Genomic DNA, 26,023 nt, shown 5'->3' with positions numbered 1-26,023 from the left:
TGGCCTCCAACACACCGCACAAGGGCATCTAAACTCCCCTAAATTGAGATACAAAACTTACACCATGCACGTTGTCCGCGATCTCTTTATTTTCATGCCATAATCACATCTTCCTAATGAGTTAGGAAATCTTGATCTTATTGGTCATGGTCTGGGTTTGGGATTTCGATGTACTAAATTGACTTACATTCCTCATATGTTGGGAATTTGGTGGTGTGTTAAAAATAACCTATTTATTTCTTGCATTATTGTTCTTGTTCATTGTGATTTTTGGGATCCTTTCATGCTATGTAGAGGCTTAAGAAACCCAAGAATTTACGGTCTTGCAGATAAGCATATTATTACATGTTTTGTGGATTGCGAAAGTTAGGATCCTGAACAGAAATTGCTGTTGTATGACTAATAAATTGCGGGAGTTGAGTACTCTCAAACCCTCTTATATCATTCATTTATTATGGTTATGTTGTTGGTAGTCTCGGGCTATTATCTGATAGACTCTATTTTATTTCTGTCTAGGTACTTCACCCTTAGTTCAGAAAAAATACAGTCTGATCAATATCTAATTTCTGTTTTACCTCTATGTGCACCCTAGTGATGAACCACAAGTATAGGGGATAAATTGTAGCTCTTTTCGATAAGTAAGAGTGTCGAACCCAACGAGGAGCAGAAGAAAATGACAAGTGGTTTTTCAGCAAGGTAATGTCTGCAAGTGCTGAAATTGTAAGTAACAGAGTAGTTTGATGGCAAGATATTTTGTAACGAGCAAGTAATGATAATAGTAACAAAAATGCAGCAAGGTAGCCCAATACTTTTGAGGCAAAGGACAGGCCAAAACAGTCTCTTATAATAAGCAAAGCGTTCTTGAGGGTACATGGGAATTTCATCTAGTCACTTTCATCACATTGATTCGATTCGTGTTCGCTACTTTGATAATTTGATATGTGGGTGGACCGGTGCTTAGGTGTTATTCTTACTTGAACAAACCTCCTACTTATGATTAACCCTCCCGCAAGCATCTTCAACTACGAGAAAAGTATTAAGAACAAATTCTAACCATAACATTAACCTTTTGGATCCAATCGGTCCCTTACGGAATAGCGCATAAACTAGGGTTTAAGCTTCTGTCACTCTCGCAACCCATCATCTAATAACTACTCCACAACGCATTCCCTTAGGCCCAAATATGGTGAAGTGTCATGTAGTCGACGTTCACATGACACCACTAAGGGAATCACAACATACGTACTATCAAAATATCGAACACATATCAACTTCACATGATTACTTGCAACATGATTTCTCCTGTGACCTCAAGAACAAAAGTAACTACTCACAAGTGATAAACATACTCACGATCATAGGGGTATTAAATAGCATAATGGATCTGAACATATAATCTTCCACCAAATAAACCATATAGTAATCAACTACAAAATGTAATCAACACTACTAGTCACCCACAAGCACCAATCTATTGTTCCGGTAACAAGATTGAACACAAGAGATGAACTAGGGTTTGAGATGAGATGGTGATGTTGAAGATGTTGATGGAGATTGCCCTCCCCAAGATGGGAGAGTTGTTGGTGATGATGATGACGATGATTTCCCCCTCTGGGAGGGTGATACGTCTCCATCGTATCTACTTTTCCAAACACTTTTGCCCTTGTTTTGGACTCTAACTTGTATGATTTGAATGGAACTAACCCGGACTGACGCTGTTTTCAGCAGAATTGCCATGATGTTGTTTTATGTGCAGAAAACAAAAGTTCTCGGAATGACCTGAAACTCCACGGAATATCTTACAATAAATTAAAAAAAATCCTCGCCAAAGATGAATACCACGGGCCCACACCCTTGCCACGAGGATGGGGGGCGCCCCCCTAGGGTGCGCCCTCCTACCTCATGGGCCCCCTGGAGACCTCCCGACTCCAACTCCAACTCTATATAACTGCTTTCGGGGAGAAAAAATAAAAGAGAAGATTTCATCACGTTTTACGATACGGAGCCACCGCCAAGCCCTAAAACCTCTCGGGAGGGCTGATCTGGAGTCCGTTCGGGGCTCCGGAGAGGGGGATTCGTCGCCATCGTCATCATCAACCATCCTCAATCACCAATTTCATGATGCTCACCGCCGTGCGTGAGTAATTCCATCGTAGGCTTGCTGGACGGTGATGGTTTGGATGAGATTTATCATGTAATCGAGTTAGTTTTGTTAGGGTTTGATCCCTAGTATCCACTATGTTCTGAGATTGATGTTGGTATGACTTTGCTATGCTTAATGCTTGTCACTAGGGCCCGAGTGCCATGATTTCATATCTGAACCTATTATGTTTTCATCAATATATGAGAGTTCTTGATCATATCTTGCAAGTCTATAGTCACCTATTATGTGTTATGATCCGTTAACCCCGAAGTGACAATAATCGGGATACTTACCAGTGATGACCGTAGTTTGAGGAGTTCATGTATTCACTATGTGCTAATGCTTTGTTCCGGTTCTCTATTAAAAGGAGGCCTTAATATCCCTTAGTTTCCATTAGGACCCCGCTGCCACAGGAGGGTAGGACAAAAGATGTCATGCAAGTTCTTTTCCATAAGCACGTATGACTATATTCGGAATACATGCCTACATTACATTGACGAATTGGAGCTAGTTCTGTGTCACCCTATGTTATGACTGCTACATGATGAACCACATCCGGCATAATTATCCATCATTGATCCGATGCCTACGAGCTTTCCATATACTGCTTTACGCTTATTTACTTTCCCGTTGCTATTGTTACAATCACTACAAAATACCAAAAACATTACTTTGCTTTGATTACTCTTTTGTTACCGTTACCATCACTATCGTATTACCTTGCTACTAAACACTCTGCTGCAGATACTAAGTTTCCAGGTGTGGTTGAATTGACAACTCAGCTGCTAATACTTGAGAATATTCTTTGGCTCCCTTTGTGTCGAATCAATAAATTTGGGTTGAATACTCTACCCTCGAAAGTTGTTGCGATCCCCTATACTTGTGGGTTATCAAGACTAATTTCTGGCGCCATTGCCGGGGAGCATAGCTCTATTCTTTGAGTCATTTGGGATTTATATCTGCTGGACACTATGAAGAATTTGAAAGACGCTAAGACAATAATTTATCCGTCAACTACGTGGGGAGGTAAGGAACTGCCATCCAGCTCTGCACTTGATTCACCTTCTGTTATGAGTAAGCTTGCGACACCTAAACCTGCTTCTGCTATTCGTTCTGATATGTCACATGTTATTGATGATGCCACTTCTACTATACATGATACTTATGATGAAACTACCTCTATGCTTGATACTACTATGCCACTTAGTGATTTTCTCGAGGAACGACTTGCTAGGGCTAGAGAGATTGAAAATATTGAATCTGATTATGAGGATGAAAGTGATGATGAAGAATCACTTGTTATTCCTGAGGGTTATTTATTTGATCAAGAAGCTTCTTTAGCTATTTTAGCTTGCAACGATAGATATGAACTCAAAAGGTTATTAGCTAAATGGAATAAGCAATCTCCAAATGCTAGGATGAGACTTGACCCTGCTTTTGCTACTTCACCTATCTGTGTTACTGATAAGGATTATGAATTCTCTGTTGATCCTGATATAATTACTTTGGTTGAATCTGATCCTTTTCATGGCTATGAATCTGAAACTTTTATGGCACATCTTACTAAATTAAATGATATAGCCACCCTGTTCACTAATGATGAGAGATCTCGCTACTTTTATATCCTTAAAATATTTCCGTTCTCATTAAAGGGTGATGCTAAGATATGGTTTAATTCTCTTTATCCTGGTTGTGTGCGTAGTCCCCAGGATATGATTTACTACTTCTCTGCTAAATATTTCCCTGCTCATAAGAAACAAGCTGCTTTAAAGGAAATATACAACTTTGTGCAAATTAAAGAAGAGAGTCTCCCACAAGCTTGGGGGAGGCTTCTCAAGTTACTTAATGCTTTGCCTGATCATCCTCTTAAGAAAAATGAAATGCTTGATATCTTTTATAATGGACTAACCAATGCTTCCAGAGATTACCTGGATAGTTGTGCTGGTTCTCTTTTCAGGGAAAGAACACCAGGTGAAGCTGAAATCTTATTGAATAATATGTCGACAAATGAAAATAATTGGGCACCTCCTGAGCCAGCTCCTGAGCCAGCTCCTGCTCCAATTAATGATCCTATTCCTAAACCAACTCCGAAGAAGAGAGGTGTTCTATTTCTTAGTCCTGAAGATATGCAAGAGGCAAATAAATCTATGAAAGAAAAAGGTATTAAAGCTGAAGATGTTAAGAATTTACCTCCTATTGAAGAAATACATGGTCTTAATTTACCGCCTATTGAAGAAACATATGATCTTAATCCTTTATTTATCAAGGAACCTCCAGACCCCGATAACCCGACACAGGTAGTAAAGGTAAATTCTCTCTATAGATATGATAAAGCTGAAATCCCTCCTACTAAAATTGCTAGTCAATGCTTGGATGAGTTTGATAATTTTATGTTTAAGCAAGAAGACTTCAATGCTTATTTTGGTAGACAACTAAAACAAGATGCTGATATGATTAAATACTTGGGTGATTATATGGCTAATATTAGAGGTGAACTTAAACTTGTTAGCAAACATGCTTCTATGGTTACCACTCAAGTAGAACAAGTACTTAAAGCTCAAAAGGAATTGCTCAATGAGATGAATAGTAAGAAAAATGATTATGCTGTTAAAGTGGCTACTAGAACTGGTAGAATGACTCAGGAACCTTTGTATCCTGAAGGCCACCCTAAGAGAATTGAGCAAGATTCTCAGAGAAATAAAATTGATGCACCTAGTTCTTCTAAAAAGAAGAAAAAGAAAAAAAATGATAGAACTGTGCAAACTTCTAGTGAACCTATTGCTGAACCACCTGATAATCCAAATGATATCTCTATGTCTGATGCTGAAACACAATCTGGCAATGAACATGAACCTAATGAAAATGTTAATGATGATGTTCATAATGATGCTCAACCTAGTAATGATAATGATGTAGAAATTGAACCTGCTGTTGATCTTGATAACCCACAATCAAAGAATCAACATTATGATAAGAAAGACTTTGTCGCTAGGAAACATGGTAAAGAAAGAGAGCCATGGGTTCAGAAACCCATGCCTTTTCCTCCCAAACCATCCAAGAAAAAGGATGATGAGGATTTTGAGCGCTTTGCTGAAATGATTAGACCTATCTTTTTGCGTATGCGATTGACTGATATGCTTAAAATTAATCCTTATGCTAAGTACATGAAAGATATTATTACAAATAAAAGAAAGATACCGGAAGCTGAAATTTTCACCATGGTTGCTAATTATACTTTTAAGGGTGGAATACCAAAGAAACTTGGAGATCCAGGAGTACCTACTATACCATGCTCCATTAAAAGAAACTATGTTAAAACTGCTTTATGTGATCTTGGAGGCGGTGTTAGTGTTATGCCTCTCTCTTTATATCGTAGACTTGACTTGAATAAGTTGACACCTACTGAAATATCTTTGCAAATGGCTGATAAATCAACTGCTATACCTGTCGATATTTGTGAGGATGTGCATGTTGTGGTTGCAAACGTTACTATTTTAACGGACTTTGTTATTCTTGATATTCCCGAGGACGATAGTATGTCTATTATTCTTGGAAGACCTTTTCTTAATACTGTAGGGGCTGTTATTGATTGCAACAAAGGCAATGTCACTCTTCGTGTTAATGGTAATGAGCATACGGTACACTTTCCGAGGAAACAACCTCAAGTTCATAGTATAAATTCTATCGAAAAAATTCCATCGATTATATTTGGAGGTTTTGAATTTCCTCTTCCTACTGTCAAGAAGAAATATGATATACTTATTATTGGGGATGTGCATATCCCCGTTGAGGTAACCTAGTGTTATTTGAAATTTCTCCGGTTTCATGTTAATCGGAATGAGTTTGTTAACAAGACTTGATCAACCTTGTTAGTGGATTCCTTTTGATGAGCATGAGATGGATGAAACTAGAAGCACAACCTTCTGTACCCTCTCTATACTTTCTGTTATTTAGTTGAAATAAAATAAAAATAAATATTTGTCTGTCTGTTATCTGATTATCCGTGCAATATAAAAATACCTCGAAAATAAAAGTTCTCCAAATGCCCTGAAAATTAAATATGATTTTTTCTAGAATATTTGAGGATTTATGGAACAAAGAACACACCAGGGGGGCCAACCACCTTGCCACGAGGGTGGAGGGCGCGCCCCCCTGCCTCGTGGGCCCATGGTGGCCCTCCTCCAGTTATTCCTGCACCCATTCTCTTCTTCTTCCTCCCACAAACACGAAAAACCAACTCAAGCACGAGTTCCAGCTCTCTTTGCTGCCATTTTCGATCTCCTTGCTCAAAGAACCTCCCACAAAACTGCTTGGGGAGATTGTTCCTTGGTATGTGACTCCTCCATTGGTCCAATTAGTTTTTGTTCCAGTGCTTTATTCATTGCAAATTTTTTCTGCTTAGGTGACCCTGTTCTTGAGCTTACATGTCAAATTTATATGGTCAAAAGTAGTTTTGATGCATGATATAGGCCCTAGGCACTTGTAGGAGTAGTTGCTATCAATATTATTGAGTTTGGTTTACTTTTATTTTGAAGTTACTAAAAATTTTCAGAGGAAGAAATATGTTTAGGAAAATGTTACAAGGTGGTTCTTCAAGGAAGCAAGGACCCAGGCTTGCAATGCGTGATGCTGATTGTAACATCCCAAATTTTCAATTTGGAATGTTATACATTAGGTCATCACTGCATATCATATTTTATTTGCTTTTGGCCTGATCCAGAAATTCTACGCAACTCAAGGACCCACACAGAGAGTTGGGGATTTCGTTATTTTCATATTTGGGTTTTTCTCAAAATTTGAAAATAGGATCATTGATTTTATTTATTCTATCTTCAATTATTTCTATAATAAAAATATGAGACAGGGAATAAAATGACTTTCCCAAAATAAATAAATATTGAAGATTTAATAAAAAAAATCAAGTAAGATTTTATTTCGGAGTTTTCTCGCTATTTTATTTGAATTTAGGAAAAAATGCACGTTTTCAAAACTGCATTTTAGGGCCAAGAAAATGTTCATCCTGTTCTAAATATTTTATTTAGACGGTGAAAATTTGTTTTGGCATTTTTAGATTTTTATTTATTTTCTAGGTTTTTTCTTAGTTCGGCGGGATTTTATTAAAAAAAAACCTCCTGCGCCCGACTGGGCCGAAGCCCAGCCGAGCCAGGCCGGCCCGCCCGCGCCACCGCCTCCCCGTCCCGTGCCGCCGCCGGACTCGGGAGAGTCCAAGCCGCCGCCCGACCCCCTCCCCAAGTCGGAGCCGCCGCCGCCTCTCCCCCTTTAAATACCACCCCGGGCCCCCTTGGAGCCCCAAGTCGCCGCAGCCGCAGCCCCTCGCCGCCCGCGCCGCCGCTTGCCGCCACCCCGCTGCCTTGCGCCGCCACCGCAAGCAACCGCCTCCCCGCCGCCTTGCCCCGCCGCCGCCAGAAGCCGCCGCCCCACCACCCCACGCCGCACACCGCCACCGGAGCCCTGCCGTAACCCCATCGGACCTCGTCGGAGCCCGAGCCGAGGTAGCCGCCCGCCACCCCGGTTTTTCTAAAGAAACCGATCTGCTTTTTTCAGAAAACCCTAGATTCGTTTTTTACAAATAGATCGGTTTTATTTTCCGGTTTATTTATTTAGCGAGCGTTCACCCGTTCATTTTAATGGACGAATTCGTCGTTTAGTTTCAGTTAACGAACGTTCGTTCGTTAATCTGTTCATCAGTTTTTCTTTTTCTCGGATTTTTCCGCGGTTATTTCCGATCGCGATTTCTGATCCGATTTTCGTTCTAGTATAACTTTTCGCTCGTTTATCGGAATCAGGCGATTCAAGCGCCTGGAGTTTCATCTCGAAATCCTCTTTCCATTTAACCAACTCAAACAAGTTTTTGCATCTGTAAAATTTGACTTAGATCTAGATTAGTAAACGAAGTTTGTTTCTTTCGCCGTTTGACTTTCGTAGCTTCGTTCGATTTGGTTCTTTTTGCAAACCAGAGTTCTTAAGTTGAACTTTATGGTTAGTTTTCTTACTTGAGTTTTACCCGTGCATTAGACGAGTACTTATTGTATGCTTGTTTGTTTGCGATAGAGTACCCGGAGTGCGCCGCTTGCTACTTCAAATCTCTAGGTTTCACGGATCATCAGCAAGGCAAGTAACACTTTGATCATACCTCTTTACTACTCAGTTTTATTGCATTAGATCAATCCTCAAACAATTGCACAATTAGGATCTGATTAATATGTGGTTTTGGGAAGTAGATGAGGTAGAACCTATTACCTGTTTTATTATCAACCCTTGGGAGTTACTTCTACGTTTGCTTATTATGCCATGCTATGCTAGTAGACGTGGATTGGGAGAGTGTATCCATGACAGATGTGAGATTGATAAATTAATGGTTTATTTAAGGTGGAAACTTAAACACACATCTGGGTGGATTGAGGCACCTGGGTATTCCAGCAATTGCCTGTTTTTCTTTATGGACCGCCACCCAGGCTCAAAGGGATCATGAGATTTATTCATACTAGAAACTTCCGTGTGCAGCCACAAGCTACTATGGGCTCTAGCATAGGCGATTAAGCCATGCGAACTCTTAGAGTGGTAGACTAGCAGATGTAGGGGATGTAGGTTGGTACTGTCTACCCGATCGTAAGGTGCTAGCGCTTCTGAAAGACTATGTCTCGGTCATCCGGTTCTCAAACACCATGTAGTGCGAGAATCCCAACGGAGGAGATCGAGTCTTGTGGGGAAAAGTGCGCAAACCTCGGCAGAGTGTATAAACTAATCATGGTTAGCCGTGTCCCCGGTATGGACGTCTTGAGTATCTAGTACTTGGATTATCATGTGAATCTCATCATGTTACTTTAAATTAATACTGTTGGGTTTTAATGATGATACAAAATTGGGATTGAGAGGGTGTCTACACTCTCAATGTTTAACAACTACCATGATAGTTAAATAAAATTTATTCCTTTGCAGTAGGGAAAAATTGCCTTTACGCAAAACTATAACCATAGAGCTTTCCACCAGCCATATATGCATGTAGTATAGCTTTATTCTTCCATTACTCTCTATGTATTACATTGCCAGCATATTCCATGTGCTGACCCGTTTCCGGGCTGCAACATTCATGTTGCAGACTTTTCAGACGACGAGTAAGGTGCCTTTAGGTCGTGGTTCTATACTCAGTGATGCCGTTGGAGTTGATGGATTCACTTATCTTCCAAGCCTTCCGCTGTTATCGTTATTAGATGGCCTTAAGCCATATTTATTGTAATAAGTTCTCTTTTGAGACATTCAATGTAATAAGTGTGTGATTGCTACTCTGTTATAAATCCTTCAAGTATTGTGCGTGTCAGCATTACTGATCCAGGGATGACACTAAAGCACAGAGATCAGACTGTTTGAGGTCTGGTCGCTACAAGATGGTATCAGAGCACACGCTGACTGTAGGACACGACCACTAAGCCAAAGCCCTAGATCAATACTCCGTCTTCTCATTTCTGACTCCTCATCTTTTCTACTCTTTTAGGATGGCGGATGCAAGGAACAAGTTCACGCAACCGGATGAAGATACACCCTTTGGACGTCACTTGAAGGAAGTCACTAGATACCTGAACATCGGAGTACCAAGCTTCACCGGAACCTACAATGCTACTTTACCTGAAGAGGAGCGCTGGATGATTCAAGTTCAAGTTCCAGGAAGGACGTTCATGCCCGTCACTGAGCCCATAGAGTTTTCCTTTGATGCACCAACCTGGAGTCTAGGAAAGAGCATGGCAGCCCACATCACGATGGGACGCATTGGAAAAGTCTACCACAAGGATCTCAAGGATACTATCTACCAGATTTGTGGGCGGCGAGATGAGCAATGGGAGATGATCAGCACCAGGAAGGATAGATCAATTGAATCTTTCATCCAGGAGTTAAACCAGCACATTCGACGTCAGGAGAACCAGATGTGCGCAGGCATGATAGACCTGAAGAAGGCCATGACCAAGATCACGGAGCTGGAAGAAGAACTCAAGTCTACACGCGATGGATATGAGGAGGAAATAGCAACACTCATGGAGAAGAACGATGATCTAAAGAAGAAGCTAAAAATATTTATGGGATTTCCCGCAACTGGAGGAGAAGACGAAGATTGCACTTGTCCAGAGAACTACATCATCATCGACGACACCGACTCGGACCCAGACGATAGCGATGATGACTATGTTGATGAAGCCGGAGCAGATATCATGGAGTATTCATCGGAGCAGTTTTTCTAGTCGACCCCCATATAAGTAGTAGTATTTCCCCATGTATCTAGTATAGCCCGAGCACTTTTCTAACGATAGATAGACCGTTGTATGCCCTTGTTTGATTGAATGAAGTGATTTTGTTTGCATTTGCCTCATGTGCATATGGGTAGTGTTTTCCCTCTAGACATCATTCTATTCTATATTCTCCTCTTTTCTAAACCCCCCAGATGCCTCCGAGACGTGACAATGGATTTGCTTTCCCACCGGAGCTCACTCAGTTGATCCAGCAGCAGAATATGTTGATGCAGTTGCTAGTCCAGAATCAGAATAAGGGGAACAACAACAACAACAACCCACCACCGCCACCACCTGTGGATCACTTAACCCGTTTTCTTAGGCTGAATCCGCCGGTGTTCTCTAGTAGCACCGAGCCTATAGTAGCAGATGGTTGGCTCCACAAGATTGGAAGGGAGTTAACCACTACAGGATGTACTGATGCTGAGAAGGTGCGCTTTGCCGCACATCAGTTGGATGGACCAGCAGCATCATGGGACCAATTTCAGCAGGCTTTCCGTACTGCCCATGTGTCAGCAGGAGCTATGGCCATGAAGAAGCGTGAGTTTCGCAACTTGCACCAAGGAGGACGGACAGTTGGCCAGTATGTGGATGACTTTAGTAAGCTAGCACGTTATGCCCCAGATGACGTTGCTACGGATGCAGCTAAGCAGGAGAAGTTTCTGGAAGGACTGGATGATGAGTTGAGCATGCAGTTGATGGTAGCAAGCTTCAACAACTACCAGGAGTTGGTAGATCGCGCTCTTATGGTTGAAGGGAAGCAACAGCAGATTGAAAACCGCAAGAGGAAGTATGGACAAGGGAAGTACAATTTCGGAGCTCAGCAGAAGCCACGTTTTACCCCTAAACCGGGAGGACATTTTCAGCATACCCATGGAGGAGGCAGCTCGCACAATCATAATGGCCCCAAGAATGGTAACGGGAATGGAGGAAGCAACGGCCAGAACCGTACCAACCCATCGACGCCAGCCAAGAGAGACCTGAGCCAAGTCACTTGCTATAAGTGCCAGAAGACTGGACATTACGCCAATGAATGTCCTGAAGCCCAGAGTGGAAATGGCAATGTAAGCTCTGGGAAGAAGCCGAACCCTTTCAATAGGGGACAGGTGAACCACGTTAACGTGGAGGAGGTTAAAGCTCAGTCAGATGCAGTAATAGGTAAGTTTTTGCTTAAGACATTTACTGCACTTGTTCTTTTCGATACTGGTGCATCGCATTCATACATCTCAAGGGGATTTGTGGATAAGTATAAACTGCCAACCCAAGCCCCTAGGTCACCCATGTTAGTAACCTCGCCTGGAGCAGAGTATATGGCTAATCTATGGTGTGATCGGTTACCATTAAGGATTGGTAACTATGTATTTCCCTTGGACCTAATAGTATTGGAATCTCAAGGATTAGATGTGATATTAGGCATGGATTGGTTATCGAAGTATGGAGGGAACATTGAATGCGCCAGTAAGTCAATTTTGCTTACAATGCCAGAAGGAAGAAGGATCAAGTATGTATCTCGGCATGTGCCGAAGAGGACTCAAGTAAATTCCTTATCAGGATTTGTGCAGGAGGAAGTACCAGTGGTGAAGGATTTCCCTGACGTATTTCCGGAGGAGTTGCCAGGCATGCCACCGGATAGAGATATTGAGTTTTTGATTGAGCTTTTGACAGGCACAGGACCCATATCTAAGAGACCATACAGGATGCCCGCAAAAGATTTGGAGGAGATTAAGAAGCAGATTAAGGAGTTACTAGATAAAGGTTATATTCGCCCAAGTTCTTCACCTTGGGGATCGCTAGTACTTCTAGTGGAGAAGAAGGATGGATCGTTAAGGATGGTTGTTGATTATCGAGGATTGAACGAAGTAACAATCAAGAACAAGTACCCACTGCCGATGATCAATGATCTGTTTGATCGATTGCAAGGAGCTAAGGTATTTTCCAAGATCGATCTGTGATGAGGATACCATCAGTTGAAGATTCGAGAGCAGGATATACCTAAGACGGCTTTTACCACCAGGTATGAGCTGTACGAGTATACTGTTATGTCATTTGGTCTGACTAACGCACCTGCATATTTCATGAACATGATGAACAAGGTGTTTATGGAGTTTTTGGATAAGTTCGTCGTGGTGTTCATTGATGATATTTTGGTCTACTCAAAGAATGAAGAGGAGCATAAGGAGCATTTGTGTTTAGTACTTGAGAAGCTCAGAGAACATCAATTATATGCCAAGTTCAGTAAATGTGAGTTTTGGTTGAAGGAAGTTGGATTCCTCGGACACGTTATATCCGGAGATGGTGTAGCAGTAGATCCCACCAAGGTTGTCACTGTGACAAATTGGGAAGCACCAACAACAGTTGGAGAGATCCGGAGTTTTCTTGGACTTGCAGGATACTACCGGAGATTCATTAAGAATTTCTCCAAAAATTGCGAAGCCTATGACGGAGTTGTTGAAGAAGGATACCAAGTTCAAATGGACTGAGGAATGTGAGGCCAGTTTCCAGGAGTTGAAGAAATGTTTGGTTACATCACCAGTATTGATTCTGCCAGATCAGAGCAAGGATTATGAGGTGTATTGCGACACTTCACATCGAGGACTTGGAGCAGTGCTTATGTAGGAGGGAAGAGTTGTTTCGTATGCTTCACGATAGCTGAAACCTCGTGAGTTGAATTATGCCACGCATGATTTGGAGTTAGCAGCCGTAGTGCATGCATTGAAGACTTTGAGACATTTTCTCATTGGAAACCATTGTGAAGTATACATGGATCACAAGAGTTTGATGTATATTTTCACGCAGAAGGGGCTAAATCTCAGGCAAAGGAGATGGTTGGAGCTCATCAAGGATTATGATATGAGATTGCATTATCATCCCGGAAAGGCTAACGTAGTAGCCGATGCGCTGAGCCATAAGAGCCATGTCAACACATTAATGACGGGAGATTTACCGAAGGTGTTAGCCGAAGACCTTTGTGAGCTATGTTTGGAGATAGTTCCGAAAGGCTATCTAGCAGCATTGGAGATTCAGTCTACTTTGATGGATAAGGTCAGAGAAGCTCAGAAAACTAACAAGGAGGTTGCCTCTATAAAGGAGAAGATGAGCAAGGGTAAAGTTAAAGGATTTCGTGAGGATGAGCACGATACCCTATGGTTTGAAGATCGTGTTTATGTGCCTAACGACCTGGAGATCAGGAAGTTGATTCTACAGGAGGCCCATGATTCACCATATTCGATTGACCCAGGAAATACCAAGATGTATTTGGATTTGAAGGGTACTTTCTGGTGGACCGGAATGAAGAAGGATATTGTGGAGTATGTAGCAGTTTGTGATGTATGTCAGAGAGTAAAGGCAGAGCATCAGAAGCCAGCAGGATTGCTACAACCATTGCCGATACCCGAATGGAAGTGGGATAAGCTAGGCATGGATTTCATCACGGGATTACCCAGGACCCGTTCAGGCTATGACTCGATATGGGTTGTAGTCGATCGCTTGACGAAGGTAGCTCATTTCATCCCAGTAAAGACCACCTACACCAGTGCTAAGTTGGCAAAGATATACATGACCAGGATCGTATGTCTGCATGGAGTTCCGAGGAGCATTGTATCAGATAGAGGAACCCAGTTTACCTCAAAGTTCTGGAATCAATTGCACGAAACTTTGGGTACCAGGCTAGAGTTCAGTACAGCTTTTCATCCGCAGACAGATGGACAAACCGAGAGAGTCAATCAGATTTTGGAGGATATGCTGAGAGCTTGTGCGCTAGATTATGGATCTAGTTGGGATGACAATTTGCCATATGCAGAGTTCTCCTACAACAACAGTTATCAATCTAGTTTGAAGATGACCCCTTTCGAAGCCTTGTACGGAAGAAGGTGCAGAACACCATTGTCGTGGGATGAAGTTGGAGGCGTCCAGTTGTTTGGACCGGATTTGATTAAGGAGTCTGAACAAAAAGTGAAATTGATTCGCGATAGGCTCAAGGTAGCCCAGTCCAGGCAGAAGAGTTATGCGGATTCTAAACGCAAGGAGACAGTTTACGAAGTCGGAGACCGAGTTTATCTTCGAGTATCTCCACTTCAGGAGTTAAGCGCTTTGGAGTTAAAGGAAAGTTAGCGCCACGTTTTGTGGGACCATACAAAGTTTTGGAGCATATGGGAGAAGTTGCCTACAAGTTGGAGTTTCCCAAAGGATTGTCGGGAGTTCACGACGTGTTCCACGTCTCCCAGTTGAAGAAGTGCCACGCAGAGTTGGCGGACATACCGCTGAGAGATACAGTGCCGCTGGAAGCACTTCGGTTGGATAGTGATTTGACCTATGAGGAGAAACCAGTCAAGACTCTTGAGTATGCCAGCCGAGTCACCCGCAGCAAGGTTATCAAGTTTTCCAAAGTTCAGTGGAGCCACCACACCGAGGATGAAGCCACCTGGGAGCGAGAGGAAGAACTGCTGAAGGACAACCCTCACCTATTTTCTAGCCAACCCGAATCTCGAGGGCGAGATTCATCTTAAGGGGGGTAGGTTTGTAACATCCCAAATTTTCAATTTGGAATGCTATACATTAGGTCATCACTACATATCATATTTTATTTGCTTTTGGCCTGATCCAGAAATTCTACGCAACTCAAGGACCCACAGAGAGTTGGGGATTTCGTTATTTTCATATTTGGGTTTTTCTCAAATTTTGAAAATAGGTTGATTGATCTTATTTATTCTATCTTCAATTATTTCTATAATAAAAATATGAGAGAGGGAATAAAATGAGCCGCCGCCCCCCCGCCTTGCGCCGCCACCGCCAGGAGCCGCCGCCCCGCCACCCCACGCCGCCCACCGCCACCCGAGCCCCGCTGGAACCCCGCCGGACCTCGCCGGAGCCCGAGTCGAGGTAGCCGCCCGTCACCCCGGTTTTTCTAAAGAAACCGATCCGGTTTTTTTAGAAAACCCTAGATTCGTTTTTTGATAAATAGATCGGTTTAATTTTCCGATTTATTTATTTAGCAAGCGTTCGCCCGTTCATTCGTTTTAACGAACGAATTCGTCGTTAGTTTCAATTAACGAACGTTCGTTCGTTAATCTGTTCGTCAGTTTTTCTTTTTCTCGGATTTTTCCGCGGTTATTTCTGATCGCGATTTCTGATCCGATTTTCGTTCTAGTATAACTTTTCGCTCGTTTATCAGAATCAGGCGATTCAAGCGCCTGGAGTTTCGTCTCGAAACCCTCTTTCCGTTTGACCAACTCAAACAAGTTTTTGCATCTGTAAAATTTGACTTAGATCCAGATTAGTAAACGAAGTTTGTTTCTTTCGCCGTTTGACTTTCGTTGCTTCGTTCGATTTGGTTCTTTTTGCAAACCAGAGTTCTTAAGTTGAACTTTCTGGTTAGTTTTCTTATTTGAGTTTTATCCGTTCATTAGATGAGTACTTATTGTATGCTTGTTTGTTTGCGATAGAGTACCCGGAGTGCGCCGCTTGCTACTTCGAATCTCTAGGTTTCACAGATCATCAGCAAGGTAAGTAACACTTTGATCATACCTCTTTACTACCCAGTTTTATTGCATTAGATCAATCCTCAAACAATTGCATGATTAGGATCTGATTAATATGTGGTTTTGGGAAGTAGATGAGGTAGAACCTATTACCTGTTTTATTATCAACCCTTGGGAGTTACTTCTACATTTGCTTATTATGCCATGCTATGCTAGTAGACATGGATTGGGAGAGTGTATCCATGACAGATGTGAGATTGATAAATTAATGGTTTATTTAAGGTGGCAACTTAAACACACATCTGGGTGGATTGAGGCACCTGGGTATTCCAGCGATTGCCTGTTTTTCTCTATGGACCGCCACCCAGGCTCAAAGGGATCATGAGATTTATTCATACTAGAAACTTCCGTGTGCAGCCACAAGCTACTATGGGCTCTAGGATAGCCGATTAAGCCGTGCGAACTTTTACAGTGGTAGACTAGCAGATGTAGGGGATGTAGGTTGGTACTGTGTACCCGATCGTAAGGTGCTAGCACTTCTGAAAGACTATGTCTCGGTCATCCGTTTCTCAAACACCATGTAGTGCGAGAATCCTAACGGAGGAGATCGAGTCTTGTGGGGAAAAGTGCGCAAACCTCTGCAAAGTGTATAAACTAATCATGGTTAGCCGTGTCCCCGGTTATGGACGTCTTGAGTATCTAGTACTTGGATTATCATGTGAATCTCATCATGTTACTTTAAATTAATATTGTTGGGTTTTAATGATGATACTAAATTGGGATTGAGAGGGTGTCTACATTCTCAATGTTTAACAACTACCATGATAGTTAAATAAAATTTATTCCTTTGTAGTAGGGACAAATTGGCTTTACGCAAAACTGTAACCATAGAGCTTTCCACCAGCCATATATGCATGTAGTATAGCTTTATTCTTCCATTACTCTCTATGTGTTACATTGCCAGCATATTCCATGTGCTGACCCATTTTCGGGCTGCAACGTTCATGTTGCAGACTTTTCAGACGATGAGTAAGGTGCCTTTAGGTCATGGTTCTATACTCAGTGATGCCGTTGGAGTTGATGGACTCACTTATCTTCCAGGCCTTCCGCTGTTATCGTTATTAGATGGCCTTAAGCCATATTTATTGTAATAAGCTCTCTTTTGAGACATTCGATGTAATAAGTGTGTGATTGGTACTCTGTTATTAATCCTTCAAGTACTGTGCGTGTCAGCATTACTGATCCAGGGATGACACTAAAGCACAGAGATCAGACTGTTTGAGGTCTGGTCGCTGCACTGATGAAGAGCCACCAAGAGACGCTCCAATGCGTCCTTGTGAGTGGCCTTCTGAAAATTTTATGGATCGAGTGGGAATTAAAGAAGAATTTAACGCATATTTGCATAGTGCCGGTCTTGAGGACTTTGAGGCAGACAATTGCCCCTAGTATCATGATCTCACAAGCTCTTTTGTGAGGAGGTTTGAGTATTCATCTTCGCGTAATTCTCCTTCAGTCATGTTTGATCTTTATGACAAATCTTATACGATGGACTTAGAGGATTTCACTTTTGCTTGCAAACTTCCACAATGGGGTAGTGTTAGGGATCCCCCTAAATCTGAATTTAGAAACTTTCTCGCTAGTATAACTGTAGGGGAATCTAGAGATATAACGCAAGCTACCATAGGGAGCATTCACTTTCCTGCTATACATTATTTTGCTCTCTTCATAGGTAGGTGCATAAATGCTAAGGATGAAGCATGTCACATGTGTGTCCCTGACCTTAGCATTCTCAGGAGTGCTGTGTCAGGAGACCAATCTTATCATATGGGAGCCATTGTAGCTCGTAGGTTGCATCATAATAGATATAATGGAGATTTCTTTGGAGGAATTTATGCAACCCGCTTAGCTAAATTTCTTGAGATAGACGTTCGTGAAGGAGACATGGAGTTGCCTCCTGCTTATTTAGATTTTGATTCTATGGTTTCTCACCATTTTGTCGAGAGGAATGAATCGCCTCTCCAGTACTGACTAATCTTTGACAGACGCCGTGCTGTCCGTATTACTCTCCCTGCTCCTGCTTTCTTTGATTATCAGGCAAGAGGAGGATATACTATTACTAGAGGAGGCAGATGAGTACGAGAGGAGAGCGGAGGCCGCTCGTCGCCACACTGCAGCTCAAGAGGCGATAGCCGCTGCATCGCAGTACGACCCCAACTATTATTATGGATATCAGTCAGGCCAGCCGTGGCCATAGACCAACTTAGGCCAAAAGCCTAAGCTTGGGGGAGTACGTATTTCTCACCGACATTACATTTATGTTCACACACACTCATTGCTAGATGTCGGTGCTCATACCTTTTCACTGTATCATCCATGCTAGTTTATTTTCTTTTATGCTTTCTTCTTGTGTGTTTAATAAACCTTAAGAAAAAACCAAAAAATTAGTTGTAGATTTTAATTAATTTACTTTCCATGCTTGTAGTAGTAATTAAAAAGAAAACCCAAAAATATTTCCTGTTCTTCTTTTGCTTGTTGGGAGCTTTCCCGTGTAAATAGTTTTATTTCTTTTCTTTTCTTTGGGGGTCAGTAGGAGAAGACCATGATTAAATTGTTGAAGTGGCTCTTATATGCTTTATTGTTGATTTAACCAAGAGCCCATATTGCTTTGTCTTCTCCTGTTTATTAAATGCTCGCAGATTCCGGCTTAGTCCAATGCACGCGCACTCTTATTGTTATTCACATCGTTCGGTCGTGCAAGTGAAAGGCAATTATGATGATATATGATGGACTGACTGAGATGAGAAAAGCTGGTATGAACTCGACCTCTTTTGTTTTTGTAAATATGATGAGTTCATCATTCTTGATTCAGCTTGTTATGAATAAACATGCTTGCAATGACAATTAGAGATCATAGTTGCGTGTGCCATGCTTGATTAGCTATGAGTTATAATGGTTTACCTTGCGTGCCAACATGCTATTAAAATGGTTATGATGTGGTATGATGGGGTGGTATCCTCCTTTGAATGATTTAAGTGACTTGACTTGGCACATGTTCGCGCATGTAGTTGAAACAAATCAACGTAGCCTTCACGATATTTATGTTCATGGTGGATTATATCCTACTCATGCTTGCATCCAATGTTTATTAATTTTAATGCATGTACATGGCTGTTGTCGCTCTCTAGTTGGTCGCTTCCCAGTCTCTTGCTAGCCTTCACCTGTACTAAGCGGGAATACTACTTGTGCATCCAATCCCTTAAACCCCCAAGTTATTCCAGATGAGTCCACTATACCTTCCTATATGCGGTATCTACTTGCCATTCCAAGTAAATTTGTATGTGCCAAACTCTAAACCTTCAAATAATCATCCTGTTTTGTATGCTCGAATAGCTCATGTATCAACTAGGACTGTCTGTATCTTCCATGTTAGGTGGGTTATTCTCAAGAGGAGTGGACTCCGCTCCTCACTCACGAGATAAATGGCTGGTCACCGGGATGCCCAATCCCATGCTTTATGCAAACTAAATCAAAAATAATTGCAAAATGAAACTCCCCCGGGACCTGATGTATGTTGGAGGCACTCGTTGTTTCGATCAAGCCATGGATTGATGTTTGTTGGTGGAGGGGGAGTATAAACTTTACCATTCTGTTCGGGAACCGCCTATAATGTGTGTAGCATGGAAGATATTGTCATCTCTTGGTTGTTATGTTGACAATGAAAGTATACTGCTCAAAATATTATTCATCTCTATTTCAAAACCGAGCTCTGGCACCTCTACAAATCCTGGCTTCCCTCTGTGAAGGGCCTATCTATTTACTTTTATGTTGAGTCATCATCCTCTTATTAAAAAGCACTAGCTGGAGAGCGCAGCTGTCATTTGCATTTATTACTGTTTATTTATATTGGGTGTGACTATGATTGGATCTCTTTTACCATGAATTACAATGTCTAGTGAGTCCTTGATCTTTAAAGGTGCTCTGCATTTATGTTTTGCGGTCTCAGAAAGGGCTAGCGAGATACCATCTTTTTATATCATATTATGATTTGTTTTGAGAAAGTGTTGTCATCCGAGATTTATTATTATGGCTTGCTAGTTGATTATGCTATTGATATGGGTAATCATGAGACCTGAGAATTATTGCAAATGTGGTTAGTTATAATCTTTGCTGAAAACTTGAATGCTAGATTGACATATTTACAACAACAAGAGCAAACAGAGTTTGTAAAAGTTTTTCTTTATTTCTTTCAGTTTGTCAACTGAATTGCTTGAGGACAAGCAAGGGTTTAAGCTTGGGGGAGTTGATACGTCTCCATCGTATCTACTTTTCCAAACACTTTTGCCCTTGTTTTGGACTCTAACTTGTATGATTTGAATGGAACTAACCCGGACTGACGCTGTTTTCAGCAGAATTGCCATGATATTGTTTTATGTGCAGAAAACAAAAGTTCTCGGAATGACCTGAAACTCCATGGAATATCTTACAATAAATAATAAAAAATCCTCGCCAAAGATGAAGACCAGGGGGCCACACCCTTGCCACGAGGGTGGGGGGCGCCCCCCCTAGGGCGCGCCCCCTACCTCGTGGCCCCCCTGGAGACCTCCCGACTCCAACTCCAACTCTATATAACTGCTTTTGGGGAGAAAAAAATAGAAGAGAAGATTTCATCGCATTTTACGATATGGAGCTGCCGCCTAGCCCTAAAACCTCTCGGGAGGGCTGATCTGGAGTCCGTTCGGGGCTCCGGAGAGGGGGATTCATCGCCGTCGTCATCATCAACCATCCTCCATCACCAATTTCATGATGCTCACCGCAGTGCGTGAGTAATTCCATCATAGGCTTGCTGGACGGTGATGGGTTGGATGAGATTTATCATGTAATCGAGTTAGTTTTGTTAGGGTTTGATCCCTAGTATCCACTATGTTCTGAGATTGATGTTGGTATGACTTTGCTATGCTTAATGCTTGTCACTAGGGCCCGAGTGCCATGATTTCAGATCTGAACCTATTATGTTTTCGTCAATATATGAGAGTTCTTGATCCTATCTTGCAAGTCTATAGTCACCTGTTATGTGTTATGACTCGTTAACCCCGAAGTGACAATAATCGGGATACTTACCGGTGATGACCGTAGTTTGAGGAGTTCATGTATTCAGTATGTGCTAATGCTTTGTTCCGGTTCTCTATTAAAAGGAGGCCTTAATATCCCTTAGTTTCCATTTGGACCCCGCTGCCACGGGAGGGTAGGACAAAAGATGTCATGCAAGTTCTTTTCCATAAGCACGTATGAATATATTCGGAATACATGCCTACATTACATTGACGAATTGGAGCTAGTTCTGTGTCACCCTATGTTATGACTGTTACATGATGAACCACATCCGGCATAATTATCCATCATTGATTCGATGCCTACGAGCTTTCCATCTACTGGTTTACGCTTATTTATTTTCCCGTTGCTATTGTTACAATCACTACAAAATACCAAAAACATTACTTTGCTTTCATTACTCTTTTGTTACCGTTACCATCACTATTGTATTACTTTGCTACTAAACACTCTGCTGCAGATACTAAGTTTCCAGGTGTGGTTGAATTGACAACTCAGCTGCTAATACTTGAGAATATTCTTTGGCTCCCCTTGTGTCGAATCAATAAATTTGGCTTGAATACTCTACCCACGAAAGGTGTTGCGATCCCCTATACTTGTGGGTTATCAGAGGGCAGTTCCCCCGGCGGAATCGCTCTACCGGAGGGCAAAAGTGCTCCTGCCCAAGTTCCGCCTCGAGACGGCGGCGCTCCGTCCTGAAAGTCCTCCCCTTATTTTTTTTCTAGGTAAAAATGACTTATATAGTAGAAGATGGGCACCGGAGGTGGGCCTGGGTGAGCACAACCCACCAGGGCGCGCCTGGGCTCCCTCGCTCGCCCAAGGGGGTTGTGCCCACCTGGTGGCCCCCTCTGGTACTTATTTGCTCCTATATTCTTCATTTATTTCATAAAAAATCTTCGTGAAGTTTCAGCTTGTTTGGAGTTGTGCAGAATAGGTAGCCTGACGTAGCTTTTCCAGGTCTAGATTTCCAGCTACCGGAATTCTCTCTCTTTGTGTGTACCTTTAAAATTATGAGAAAAAGGCATTAGAATTACTCTAAAAAGCATTATTATGCATAAAAACAACATAAATAACAGTAGGAAAACATGATGCAAAATGGACGTATCTCCTAGCTTGAACTATGCGAATTTCATGTGTATTTGTATTTGAACCATAGAGAACATAATTGATCTAAAAATTTAAAAGTACCATGGTCCCAAAATGAACTCGGTAGATCACTGCCACTGCTCTGAGAAACTAAAATGCAAAAGGGCACACATGCTAGCAAGCTGCAATGAAAACATAAGAAAATAATAAAGAATGTGAACTCAACCATCACAAAATGACCATTTCCTCTCTTTCTAATAAGAACCGTGAAAAAGGAAGTACATCCTTCTCTGGTAGGCACATTATCTCAAAGCAAAGCTAGACAAGGTAACATTCTTTCTATGGATTTTTCCCCATGGCATTTAATTATCTATGACATGACAAATCAAATTTCATTGTATTTCAAATATGTAATAAGCATGCCCACTGCTGCACCATTAGATTTTTATTGCATCATTAGTTAATTTTCATTGGCGGGACAGGCGATAACATACTACTCAGCATATTTGTTAGAGCAGATTGTAGCGTCTGGACTTGCAAGTGGAAATATATATAGAACTGCCTAGTTGTGCTGTCTCGAGATTGAGTTCCCTGAAATCTGCAATATGTCTGGTTCTGTTCAGATTAATAGGCCAGCACCTTAAATTCTCCTTCTCAGATATATTGCTTATTTATTACAAGGTTGAGAGGGTTTGCTTGAATATGAAGATTCTTAGTTGCGAATCTTGAATATGAATGAGATACTTAAAAGGAACTTGTTGATCCACTTTCTTATTTCCTTTTTTGACCTTTAAGCATATGTTTTTGAAAATTGCCTTGTTACTGTTCTTTCAAAATAATAATCATGAGAAGCAACTTGTTATGTGCTGTTATAAAGAATGTTTACTTTTGTTTATAGAAGGATTTACCCTTCTTATAATGCAACAAGCTAGACAACAAATCGATCAGTCGTGGTACTTCAATTTTTTTCGGTCAATGAAGAAATTGAGCCGGCAAGAGGAAATATTGTGCATCTCAACATAGATTAAGGTACCTGCTATCTCTAATTGTTGTTTCTTCAGTGTTGTTCATTCTGATCCAGGCTTCCAAAGTATAAATATTCTAGAAACATTATTTTGGCTTCAAACACAAGATTATCTTAATTTAGTCTACTCATTGGTATGATTCATTCTTTCACATCTGCTTCCTTGTTGGCGTTGTTCAATGTTTAGTGCAAACATCCAGAATTGGCACGTATGAACTGTAGAGAGTACTTTTGGTGCCAGAGTCAGTAGTAAGTTAAACCGAGGTTGCTTTGTGCTACCTGTATATGCTAACTAGATTATTACCATCTCATGTCGAGGTATGAAAGAACCAAACATCACTGTGATTTCGGTTTGGCATCACATTATCAAGTCATTTTGTTTTGTGGATAGTTGCCATGTGGTAGTATCATAAGTAGCTAAATATATGGTTTCACTTCATTTATTTGCAGATTAAACATTCTAGAGATGTTCTGTAGATGATATTTACCGTGAAAGGACCTGCTTAGCGGTAGCGTTGTAGCAGATTTACTATTTGAACTGATTATGTAATTTTGATTGAACGATTTCACTAAGTTTGCTTCTTCTATATTCTTTAGTATTTACCTGATCATCCTGATGGCAAGAAAAAAAATGGTTACACAGGTTTAGATTTGAAATACAATTCATATTTAATAATTTACTTTATTTGTTCACCTTTTGGAATCTTCAGACCTCTGTGATTTATGAGATGAGATTTGAGCAATGTTTGATGTTGCTAATCACACGATGTTGTCGACGTTCATCTCATAGCCTTGGCTACCCTTTGATGCAAAACCTACAGGAGGAGAACGATACGATGAGCAATGATTTAGCATCGTTTTGCCAAACTACAATTTAGTTAGCTGACAACAATTATTACATTTGCTCTGTTCTTGATCGCTCATTGCCTGTTTCTTTATAGGAGGCTAGGATTTTGTATTTCTCATGAAAGAAACACATGAACTAAGCATCCCCAAACTAATCAATTTTACAGCGATACAATGAAAAAGCGGCGCGGCAAAGCGCGCGTCAACTTCTAGTTCTTGCTGTAATATCGAGGAACTCCAATTTCTGATTTTTGTGAAGCTAGGCCGACGCTGTTCCTCGTCTCCGAGTCTTGGAGCAGAACCGTTCGGGCCAGCTTCTCGAAACGATTTTAGGAAGCTGTCTCTTTTTTGGAACTTCCGAACAGGGCCTAAGAGTTCGCCCAACCCCGTGCGTTTCAAACGGGGCCTTTTCCATTTCCGTTGGGTTTATGCAGGTTTCTCATGTTTTTTATTGGTGCTACTAGCACAAATGTAGTCTTCCTGAGAAAAAAATAGAAGAGTCATACATTTTTATCCGTCCTCGTCTTCTCGCCCAGTATGCCGCACACCCGTGCATTACAACAGATAAAAAATCATCGCACTTCTAAAGCTTTGTGAAAATGGTGTGTTACAATGGGATAAAAATTCCTCATACTCATATGTTTTGGATGGGGAGGTTGACCCCCCTTAGCAACAGATTCTTTCTATGGCTGGCTTCTCTTGATTGGTGCTGGATAGTCGTGCGCGTCACGGCCTCGCGCATGATCCAGAGTGCATCTCCTATTCCCAGGAGCTCAAGACTATCGACCATCTCCTCGCTGATTGTGTCTTCTCGCGGATCACTAGGCATGAAATTCTTTCATCGTGTCGGCTGGTTGCACCACCCATGCTTGGCTTGACCAACTTCTTCGACTGGTGGCTTCAGGCCATGGCGGCATCTCTGGAAAGTCTTAGGAAAGGCCTCAACTCCATCATCGCTTTCGCCGCATGGGCTATCTGGAAGCACCGGAATGCAGCCATTTTCGACGGTGTCCAACCCTCCACCAATGACCTTGTACAGCTGAACAAGGACAACGCGTGCCGGTGGGCCAAGGCCGGCGATGGAGGATTAGATAGAATTATTCTTGTAACCTGACCGTACCGTTTGGAGGCTGAGCACCCTCCTCCGTTGCTCACTTTGCACTCTCTCGGACGCCGTTGCGTGCACGTTCGTGAGGGCGGCACCATGCATTCTCTTTTCCACCTATCAATGAAATGATACGCCGCTCAACGTATTCACGAAAATAATATGTTTTGGATGGGAGAGAGTAATAAATATGGCCCAAGTGATAATTTGATTATGTGCTAAATATTTAACGGATGATCGGCATTTTTTATGCGTTCCGTATAATTCCGTTTCAATTAGATAGCTTTCCTTCCTTATTTCTTTTATTGTTCCTGGTTCTTATAATAAATACAACCACCTATGACACTCCCCACTCCCCACTATGAAGGTAGTAATATAGAACAGTGTCACATGCATGACATTAGGCTAGTCATAGTGAGAAGTAACTTAGAGTAGTAACATAGAGAAGCGGATTTGTAGCACTCGGGTGCTCCACACCCCTATACAAACATTAAATTCAGAAAAAATACCAAGAAATTGGAAAAACCCTCCAAGATTTTGGGATATCAAACCTGGGTTCCCGATCTACTCCCTTGTGAAATTTCGTGAAAAATAGGAGGAAACATATTCGTGGCAAAAAAACAAAAATTTCTTGTGTATAGAAAAAAACTGTTTGGATGGATGTTTGTTCGAACAATATTTCCTTCGCCACGGACACGTTTCCTAGTATTTTTTTTTCACAAAATTTTGCACATCAGTAGATTGAGAACCCAGATTTGATATCCCCCCAAATTTTAGATCTTTTTGAATTTTTAGTATTTTTTACATTTAATATCCGTATAGGGGTGTGAAGTACCCAGGAGGTTCTGTGTATTTTTCAGTAATATAGGGATTACATGCATATGTTACTACTCCATGTTATTATCTTCATAGTGGATGGTGTCATAGGTGTGG

General features: G+C 41.5%; 1 protein-coding gene across 1 annotated transcript; it reads left to right on the top strand.

Annotated features, from left to right (window-relative positions):
• The first annotated feature begins 9,657 nt into the window (after nucleotides 1-9,657).
• LOC147958849 (uncharacterized) lies at nucleotides 9,658-10,395 on the top strand. Its single transcript, XM_087532332.1, has one exon. It carries the CDS (start codon nucleotides 9,658-9,660, stop codon nucleotides 10,393-10,395), a length of 738 nt encoding a protein of 245 aa, XP_087388458.1.
• Nucleotides 10,396-26,023: the final 15,628 nt, after the last annotated feature.

Source organism: Triticum urartu, chromosome 7A, assembly GCF_056163025.1.
Source record: "Triticum urartu cultivar PI428250 chromosome 7A, HENAU_Tu73, whole genome shotgun sequence".
NCBI lineage: Eukaryota > Viridiplantae > Streptophyta > Magnoliopsida > Poales > Poaceae > Triticum > Triticum urartu.
This window is presented reverse-complemented; position numbering and strand designations above follow the sequence as displayed.